The 10,783-nt window shown below is 38.3% G+C and overlaps 1 protein-coding gene across 3 annotated transcripts in view; it reads right to left on the reverse strand.

Annotated features, from left to right (window-relative positions):
* Positions 1-10,733, reverse strand: part of MMUT (methylmalonyl-CoA mutase) — a 33,042-nt gene extending 22,309 nt beyond the window's left edge. The window contains exons 1-3 of one of the 3 annotated variants that reach the window (XM_061146895.1): positions 10,566-10,733; positions 3,953-4,377; positions 2,749-3,116 (exon numbers count right to left, since the gene is read on the reverse strand). In XM_061146895.1, the coding sequence (XP_061002878.1) occupies positions 2,749-3,116; positions 3,953-4,337 (753 nt within the window). In that variant the 5' untranslated portion in view covers positions 4,338-4,377; positions 10,566-10,733. Of the gene's footprint in view, positions 1-2,748; positions 3,117-3,952; positions 4,378-10,545 lie in introns of all 3 variants that reach the window. The other 2 variants (XM_061146894.1, XM_061146893.1) reach the window with 2 other exon arrangements.
* Between the last annotated feature and the right edge of the window lie 50 nt (positions 10,734-10,783).

A 10,783-nucleotide genomic window follows, 5' to 3' on the forward strand; every position in this document is an offset into this window, starting at 1 on the left:
TAAATACACAGTGGAGGAAAAAAAGAAAATGATTCAGTGCTAGTACTGTATATGAAAACTAAACATGAAAAACGCATGACTTAAAATTCAAAGATTTCAGTTTGATTTACTATGACATTTAATGCTTAGGATATCTCAGACAGGTTCCTTCTACCACAATCACTAATCCACTATTCCCCTAAAATGTCATGTTAGGTAGGGTACATATCACACAGAACCTGCAGAACCAAAAAAAAAAAAAACTATTTTCCTTCCAAGAATTAATAAAAAATAAATAGTAAATAATAAGTCACAGATATTCATTTTAGTGGGTTCAGAATGTGAACTCAAGTCAGAGTGCTCAAATTCCAGTCATATCACTTAACTAGCCAGAGGACTGTAGGACTTGGTTTCTCAACCTTGTTATCCTTTGGCTTCCTAAAGTTTAAAATAGATATCATAATTCTACCTTCCTCATGGAGTTGTGGGATTAAAAGAAATGACTCACCAAAACCACTTAGTATTATGCCTATATATAAAGTGTTATTCAAAAAAAGTTAGTTGTTGGTATGGTATGGATTATCTGTATTTTACACTTGCAAATACCTTTCATAACTAACCAACAGCTCTTGAAAAACATTCATCACAAAAGTAATAAGGGGACTGAATTACATGACATTGACAGACTACTTGAGCACATTTAGAGTTACAAAGAAAGCAGCAAGGAAACAAACAGGTGCTTCCCTACTGAGAGCAGTTTAAGAGAATTTCTCTAAGAGTAACAGAAATACTAGAATACTGGAATATTATTCAGTCTTAAAAAGGAAGCAATTTCTGACACAAGCTACAATGTAGATGAACCTGGAGGACATTATGCTAAGTGAAACAAGCCTGACACAAAAAGATAAATACTCTACGATTCCACTTATAAGTACAAACAGAAAGTAGAATGGTGTTTGCCAGGGGCCAAAGGGAGGGGAGAATGGAAAGTAATTATTAACAGACACGGAGATTCACTTTTGCAAGATGAAAACAATCCTGGAGATGGATGATGGTGATGGTTACACAACAAAGTGAATGGACTTAGAGCCACTGAATGGTTTATTTGGAAATGACTCAGATGGTAAATTTTACATCATATGTGTTTTGCCACAGGTAAATTTTTTTAAAGGAATAACATAACCACGCATGGGTTAGCAGAGCAGTCATGAACAGGAAGAATAGTGCTTAGGGTATTTGAGGCCCATAATCCAGATTTTCTGATTAATTTAGCCAATAAGGAGCTTTTGGCTTATGAAGAAAAAAAAAAGTTTACAAAGTACTTCAACATAACATATTTCATCAATACCTGAAACTAGCACATTTATCACTTACATGAAGAATTACATAAAGCAATTTTGAACTTGTAGGTGACATGAGAGTCTTTCACAAGGTTTAAAGTCCAAGACCATAATGGCAGATTGCTACTATCTACCCCAAGAACCACTCTCCACTCTCCTCTTGTATGTGAACATGCATTCAGAGAGCCAATGTGTTCTGCATTTCCAATCTCCTCTCTGTGTGTCCACTGAGATGGAAGTAGAAGTTTGGTTCCTTCCTTCTGGAAGTTCACCTTTAACCAGAGGGGTGGAGTCCCTCTCCCCAAACAAAGTCCGCCTCCCTACTTCCTTAACCATGAGTTGGCACGCTAAAAATAGAGGAGAAAGCCAAATGAAAGGAGACTGTAATCCTTATGGCTGTGGAGCTTCCATATAACCAAGACCTTGACAGCCTACCTTCCAACTTCTCTTAGATGAAAGAGAACTTCTCTTAGTATCTTTATTTACTTAAAGACACTGCTATTTGTGTGTGTGTTTGTCATTTACTGCTCAACTAAATCCTCCTATGCATGTTTGTAGAATTGAAAAAAGGTGATAGGCATGTATAATTCTATACAATTCACATAGGCAGATGGAATCTATGGAAAAGAATAAAATGGAAAAGTGTAAAGGCTAAATATCAAATGAGGAGAGTTGTCAATGCTAGCAAGGGTACGAGAGAATAGCAATTATAAGAGGTAAAGAGATTAAAAAAAAAAAAAGATTTGATGACAGAATGATTTGCTCTTTACTGTGAAATAATGGTCTAATTTTAAGGTTGATGAGAAAAGAGCATTGCCTGCAAAAAGTAAAGTGTGAATGACGGGGGAAAGTATAAATGAATTACTTAGAGGAAATGAAGAAGCTCTGTTTCCCTGTGGAAGGATTGCTGCTAATATAGAAGTACTATAAGAACCTTCTTTTCCTACCACTCTGGGGAAAATGAACCTACTTCAGGGGTGAAATATTAGGGATCTTATTGTGGTTGCAGATACAAGTGATATCTTCTAATTCAGTTTTCTTGCAGAAACAAAGTTGCTATTTTGATTCCCATCTATCTGACACCAGTGTCTATTCAATTGATTCTGAAATGTGGAGAGAAATAAAGAAGTGTAAATAATGAGCCCTCCCTGATTCTAACAATTATCAGAGAATAAAAATTTTAACAATAAAGAAAATACAATAAAGGCCTACTGTTCAGACTCCTATAGGTAATGACAGACCATAAAACTAGTATATTAAAGACTAAAAAATAAAAGCTAACAATATAGATACAAACACAAATCCCACATCCTGACTATACTATAACTACTACTCAAACTCAATTACCAAATTCAAATTAGGTTATGGTATTTTATAAAAATTCCTACATTCTAAAAACTACAGTAAAACCTCTAATAACAAAGGATACCTTTGCTGTATATTGGAAGATGTCAGCAATAATTTTCATGGATGGTTCTGGAGGAAAAATATAAGTATTTCTGACCATAAACTCCTTTAGTATATCATTTTGGATTGTACCAGTAAGTTTCTCTTTAGGTACGCCTTGCTCTTCTCCAGTTACTATAAAAGTTGCAAGAACTGGAATAACTGCTCCATTCATGGTCATGGAAACTGACATTTTTTCTAAAGGAATTCCATCAAAAAGAATTTTGGTATCTTCCACAGTGTCAATAGCAACTCCAGCCATTCCAACATCACCACGAACTCGAGGGTTGTCTGAATCATAGCCACGATGAGTTGCCAGATCAAAGGCAACTGATAATCCTTGTTGACCAGCTAAATACATAAAGAAAAATTAGGTAAGATTAAACAGTCTGGCATCAAAGTAAACTGATTTTAACACTACTAAAAGTACTGATTCCTCTCATCACAGTATACTTTGATAATAGACAATCTTTATGCTCAAAACAAACGTACATAAAGGTACTTTAGTTCCTAAGAATCTGCTGTTTCCCATGTACTAAAAAACACACAAAGTGAATTCCAGACTTCACTATAATAAAGAATAGAAGGAATAAAACATATTGATCTCATGTCCATCTGAGGATTTTTTTATCTTAACAACTTTTGATAGAAATATTTTTAAGATGCATTGGAAGATATAGCTGTTTATATACAGTTAACATAATTTAGTACTTGTATGCTCATTTATTTTTGCTCTTGTCTTGGCCATTCAAATTTAATGGGAAATAGAATTACAAAAACCATGCAAGAAACTAAAATTTGTACCACATTATTTGTTTATTCCTTTCTGTGATCATCTCATGAAACATTTTCCCCTCCCATTCTTATCCTGACAGTTTTAATTAAAAGTTTTTCAAAGGCAAAGCCAACGTCTCAGAATTTTCTTCATATAACTTCACCTAATTCCTTTTATACAATGTGCATTTAGGTATTGTTTTATTTCAAGAATTGAGCACTTTATTCTGGGTTATCTAGTTTTTTGACCATGTAAGCTGAAAAAAAAAATTTTTTTTCAGAGTATAGCCTTGACTACTAGACTATAAAGTGACTATTAGCTCTATAGAGATTAACTAGCCTCCCTTCAAAAAGCCAAGATGAGGAAGTGTTATGTTTGATCATAAATACTATGTCTCACATTAAAATCTCACCCTTAATATTGTCCTTATAGAACTTATTGCTCTCTTCCACAGTACTGAAACCGGCATACTGGCGGATGGTCCAGGGCCTGAAAGTATACATGGTGGGATACGGTCCACGTGTGAATGGCTTCATTCCTGGAAGTTCTTCAGGGAAGTCCTTAGTATCCCGGCTGGAATATAAGGGCTTTATGGAGATCCCCTCTGGGGTATGCCATATTAGTTCTTCTGGGTTTTTGCCTTTCAGCTGCTTTTTAGCCAGGGCAGCCCATTCTGGATGAAGGGGCTGTTGCTGATGCAGAAGTCGTTGCCAGGTAAGCCTGGAGCCTGATGACCCTTTCAGCTGCCTCAGGTGATGAGGTGAAAGCAAAAAAAGCCGAGTCTTAGCCCTCAACATGATGGAACATGGAACACGCCAAACAAGAACAAGAACTGACCTAGAAAAAGAAGCACAGTGCATGTATTCAAGAAACTGGCAAAACAGAGCTTACTGGTGAGAAAGGAAAAGAGAAAAAAGAGTAAATAAGTATGATTTCATCTCTTCTCCTTTTCTGTTCCCTACACGTAATATTTTATAACTCTGGTCCCTCATGCCGACAACTACTATCATTGTTCTAGTACAGTCCTCTTCCTCAAGAGCCTCTTAGTTGGTTGTGCTGACCAGTCTTAGCCCCTCTCATCCATTCTGCACACTGACACCAATGCAGAGATGATCATGTCACACTTCTTTGAAGATTCTTCAAAGGCTATGCATCATGTAGAGGAGGCAGCATAGCCTCCTAATAAATTTTTCACTCAGAAGGTTTTTATTTAACATCTATATTATGACAGGCATTGTACTGGACGCTGGAGGGAAAAAGTGGTGAATAAAACAGGCATTTAAGCCCCCTTCGCCCTGATCCCTGCTTATCTCTCAGAATTACCTCTGTCTTTGACATCTACACATTTTGTATTCTAGAAATTCTGGATTACCTACAGTGCCTTCTGTGTGTCAAAGTTCCATGACTTGCCCTTGCTCTTCCATTGACCTAGTAGGCACTATTTTGGCTAAGGCATAACCTCTGGTATGCAGGGCTTTCTATGTGACAGATACTGTTTAAGGACTTTATGTAGAGTAGCAATTTTAATCCTCAAAACACCACCAAGAAATAGGCATCGATATTAATATTATCCCCATTTCACAGATGACGAAATTGAGGCAAAGAGTTACTATTTAATCCTGGAAAGCAGAGCACTTAACTAATACATGCACAGTCTGTCCCTGAAACTACAAACTGGATTAAATGGCCTCTTCAGCATTCCATACCAAAGAGCTCTGTTTCCCTCTTTATAAATCTATCATCTCCCACACTTCAATAGATTAGAAACACTGCTTTTTATGTTCATATAAAATATACTTCTTTATATGTTTTGTTTATGCAAAATATATGTATATAAAATTTCATGTATATAAATTCTCTTCTATTCTATAAACTGATCTAATATCAAAGCTATATATTCCTGATAATTACCCAGAGTCTTATATTATGTAACTAAGTCCAATTTCATCATTTTACAGATGTAGAAATTAAAGTCCAAAGAAATACAGAAATAAAGTAGCTTATCAAAATTCCACACAGAAAAGCAGTACTGAAAGTTCTGAATTATTTAATGCTTATCAGAGTCATACAGTCTCAACATGTAGAGCCTAGTATTGAAAAGGATTTTGAGTGGAAAATTTTATTAATATATTCATCATTCCCTACAATAAATAAAACAAGTGAGTTCAAAATTCTGTTTTCCATACCACTTCTTATCTATCAATTTAGTGAATTTTAAACAAAAATAAGAATACCCAACATTTGTTAGGGAATTATAAAACAAAAGGGAATCCAATTGGTGGGAGTATTAGCTGAGTTTAACTATTTAAAAAAGCAAACTAGAAACATGCACAATCTATCTCTGAAATGACCATGCCATTCCATGATCATTATTCCTGGAAAAATTATTAGATAAAATACACATTCCCTAGTACTTTTACTTATACTTAGGAAAACTTAGAAACATCATCAATGAAGAAATAAGTAACTTCAGTATTTAAAAATTATAGAATTTTATGTAGCTGTAAAAATATGTTTAGGAATTAGGCAAAACTAATCTTTGATGTCAGAAGAGTGGTTATGTGTGGTGACTAGTTGAGAAAGGAAGAAAGGAGCTCTAGGGTGATGGTCTTGATCTGAATTCCTATTACACAGATGTGTTCAGTTTGTGGAAATTCATCAAATTTTACAATTATGATATATGCACTAACCTATATGTATATTATACATAATATACATAAGCTAAATTTTTTTAATTTTTAAAATTTACTTATTTTAGTTGGAGGCTAATTACAATATTGTAGTGGTTTTTTCCATACATTGATTTGAGTCAGCCATGGGTTTACATTTGCTCCCCATCCTAAACCCCCCTCCCACCTCCCTCCCCATCCCATCCATCTGGGTCATCCCAGTGCACCAGCCCTGAGCACCTGTCTCATGCATCAAACCTGGACTGGCGATCTGTTTCACACCTGATAATATACATGTTTCAATGCTATTCTCTCAAATCATCCCACCCTAGCCTTCTCCCACAGAGTCCAAAAGACTGTTCTATACTTCTGTGTCTCTTTTTCTGCCTCACATATAGGGTTATTGTTACCATCTTTCTAAATTCCATATATATGTGTTCAGTTCAGTTCAGTTCAGTCACTTAGTCATGTCCGACTCTTTGCGACCCCATGAACTGCAGCATGGCAGGCCTCCCTGTCCATCACCAACTCCCGGAGTTGACCCAAACTCATGTCTATTGAGTCGGTGATGCCATTCAGCCATCTCATCCTCTGTCATCTCCTTCTCCTCCCGCCTTCAATCTTTCCCAGCATCACAGTCTTTTCAAATGAGTCAGTTCTTTGCATCAGCTTCAGCATCAGTCCTTCCAATGAATATTCAGGACTGATTTGCTTTAGGATGGACTGGTTGGATTTCCTTGCAGGCCAAGGGACTCTCAAGAGTCTTCTCCAACACCACAGTACAAAAGCATCAATTCTTCGACACTCAGCTTTCTTTATAGTCCAACTCTCACATCCATACATGACTAATGGAAAACCCATAGCTTCGACTAGACGGACCTTTGTTGGCAAAGTAACGTCTCTGCTTTTTAATATGCTGTCTAGGCTGGTCACAACTTTTCCTCCAAGGAGTAAGCGTCTCTTAATTTCATGGCTGCAGTCACCATCTGCAGTGATTTTGGAGCCCAAAAAAATAAAGTCTGTTACTGTTTCCGCTGTTTCCCCATCTATTTGCCATGAAGTGATGGGACCGGATGTCATGATCTTAGTTTTCTGAATGTTGAACTTTAAGCCAACTTTCTCACTCTCCTCTTTCACTTTCATCAAGAGGCTCTTTAGTTCTTCTTCACTTTCTGGCATAAGGGTGGTGTCATCTGCATATCTGAGGTTATTGATATTATTCCCAGCAATCTTGATTCCAGCTTGTGCTTCATACATCCCAGTGTTTATGTCTGCACATAAGTTAAATAAGAAGGGTGACAATATACAGCCTTGACGTACTCCTTTCCTGATTTGGAACCACTCTGTTGTTCCATGTCCAGTTCTAACTGTTGCTTCCTGACCTGCATGCAGATTTCTTAGGAGGCAGGTAAGGTGGTCTGGTATTCCCATCTCTTGAAGAATTTTCCACTGTTTGTTGTGATCCACAGAGTCAAAGGCTTCAGCATAGTCAATAAAGCAGAGGTAGATGTTTTTTTGGAAATCTCTTACTTTTTTGATGAGCCAGAGGATGTTGGCAATTTGATATCTGGCTCCTCTTCCTTTTCTAAATCCAGCTTGAACATCTGGAAGTTCACGGTTCATATACTGTTGAAGCCTGGCTTGGAGAATTTTGAGCACTACTTTGCATGTGTGTGAGATGAATGCAACTGCGTGGTAGTTTGAGCATTCTTTGGCATTGCCTTTCTTTGGGATTGGAATGAAAACTGACCTTTTCCAGTCCTGTGGCCACTACTGTGTTTTCCAAATTTGCTGGCATATTGAGTGCAGCACTTTTACAGCATCATGTTTTAGGATTTGAAATAGCTCAACCGGAATTCCATCACCTCCACTAGCTTTGTTCGTAATGATGCTTCATAAGGGCCACTTGACTTCACATTCCAGGATGTCTGGCTCTAGGTGAGTGATCACACCATTGTGGTTATCTGGGTCATGAAGATTTTTTTGTATAGTTCTTCTGTGTATTCTTGCCACCTTTTCTTAATATCTTCTGCTTCTGTTAGGTCCATACCATTTCTGCCCTTTATTGTGCCTATCTTTACATGAAAAGTTCCCTAGGTACCTCTAATTTTCTTGAAGAGATCTCTAGTCTTTCCCACTCTATTGTTTTCCTCTATTTCTTTGCATTGGTCACTTGAGGAAGGCTTTCTTATCCCTCCTAGCTATTCTTTGGAACTCTGCATTCAAACAGGTATATCTTTTCTCCTTTGCCTTTAGCTTCTCTTCTTTTCATAGCTGTTTGTAAGGCCTCCTCAGACAACCGTTTTGTCTTTCTGCATTTCTTTTTCTTGGGGATGTCACGAACCTCTGAACCTCCATCCTTAGTCCTTCAGGCACTCTTTGTTTATCAGATCTAATCCCTTGAATCTATTTGTCACTTCCACTGTAAGGGATTTGATTTAGGTCATACCTGAATGATCTAGTGGTTTTCCCTACTTTCTTCAATTTAAGTCTGAATTTGGCAATAAGGAGTTCATGATTTGAGCCACAGTCAGCTCCTGGTCGTGTTTTTGCTGACTGTATAGAGTTTCTCCATCTTTGGCTACAAAGAATATAATCAATCTGATTTCGGTGTTGACCATCTGGAGATGTCCATGTGTAGTTTTCCTTTGTGTTGTTGGAAGAGGGTGTTTGCTATGACCAGTGCGTTCTCTTGGCAAAACTCTGTTAGCCTTTGCCCTGCTTCATTCTGTACTCCAAGGCCAAATTTGCCCGTTACTCCAGGTATTTCTTGACTTCCTACTTTTACATTCCAGTCCCGTATAATGAAAAGGACATCTTTTTTGGGTGTTAGTTCTAGAAGGTCTTGTAGGTCTTCATAGAACCGTTCAGCTTCAGCTTCTTCAGCATTACTGGTCAGGGCATAGACTTGGATCACTGTGATACTGAATGGTTAGACTTGGAAACAAACAGAGATCATTCTGTCATTTTTGAGACTGCAACCAAGTACTGCATTTCAGACTCTTTTGTTGATGATGACAGCTACTCCATTTCTTCTAAGGGATTCTTGCCCACAGTAGTAGATGTAACAGTCATCTGAGTTAAACTCACCCATTTCAGTCCATTTTAGTTCACTGATTCCTAAAATGTCAATGTTCACTCTTGCCATCTCCTGTTTGACCACTTCCAATTTGCCTTGATTCATGGACCTAACATTTCAGGTTTCTACACAATACTGCTCTTTACAATATTGCAGGTAGGGCTTTACAAAATGCAGGTAGGGCTTTCCTAAACCTGGATAAATGATAGGAAAGAGCCCTATGTAGGTGACTTCCTGAAAATCACATGGCAAATTGGTAAAGACTGGAAATAGACATCATTTTTAGAAAAGAACACAACTTCGGCTGATGGAAACAGGATTCTGAACTTTTCTCAAAAGATCCATCAACAGACACTTTCAGCAACCAAAGAAATAACATGCAAAGCAAATATAATAAGTTATGGGTGATTAAAATGTGTGAAAGAGCAACGATGAAGCAACATTTGCCCTAATGATAAAGCAACATCTGCCACACCCTTAAAAAAATGTGGGTAAAACACCTACATACAGTTCTGAATCAAATCACTTTCTAATTTGTTTACACATGATTCCACTTTAAAAGCTAGCCGCCTCCAATGTCTGGCCAATTTAGGTAGAGAGGACAACACAGAGCATGCAAATTAAATTTAGTATCAGCATAAATAAGTCATTAAACATAAAATACTGGGAGAAAAATCATCAAGTGATTTAAAATTTGACACACATACACAAATATATTACTCAGAGTTTGGTGCGTATAAAAGATTGCTCTCTTTTCAGATAAAAACGAGAACAAGTTAGCAGTTTACACTTTCATCTAAGTTTAGACCTGTCTTTCCATCTCTCACCATCACCTTTATCTGTACTCAGAAAGAAACTTCCAATTCCGCCACCTCTCACAAAAAACCCTCACAATCACCGCGGCCTCGAAGGAGGCAGCTCTGGAGAGAGCATGTTCCTCTGGAATCCTACAATCGCTCTCTGCCCAGAGGAACTTCGGGGTTCCTGGGTAGCCAGGGAAGATGGCAATATGGCCTCTGGGAAATTAAAAGCACCTTCTTTTCTGCAGTACCTCCGAACTTCCACGGACCTCACTGAAAAAGAGAGGCCAGTGGGGCATCTAAACCTAAGAAGCGGGTAGAGGAGAGTGGGATCCCTTCTCAGCAGTGAAGAAGGAGGAGGTTGGGAGTTGGGAAGTGAGAAAGGACAACTTTCTCCGAGGAGAACTAAGGGTGGGGAGGAGTCTGAAGAACGGAGGGATCTGAAAGGCAGACGTGCCTCAAGGTGCACGGTCTTACTCACGGGTCGGCCTGTCTCGGACCGAGACCTTGGAAGAATACGGCTGGACCTCAGCACCCCGAGCTCTGCAAGTCAGAAGTCGCCAAAGCAGGGCCCGGGACCAAGCAAGCGCCAAGGCCAACGAGGATGGGATGGGATGGGGGCGTCGGCCGACCGCCCTCTTTCCAACCAATCCCGTCACGCTCTCGTGGGCGCGCTCCTGATGACGTTAGGGGGC

Source organism: Dama dama, chromosome 7, assembly GCF_033118175.1.
Source record: "Dama dama isolate Ldn47 chromosome 7, ASM3311817v1, whole genome shotgun sequence".
Classification (NCBI taxonomy): Eukaryota; Metazoa; Chordata; class Mammalia; order Artiodactyla; family Cervidae; genus Dama; species Dama dama.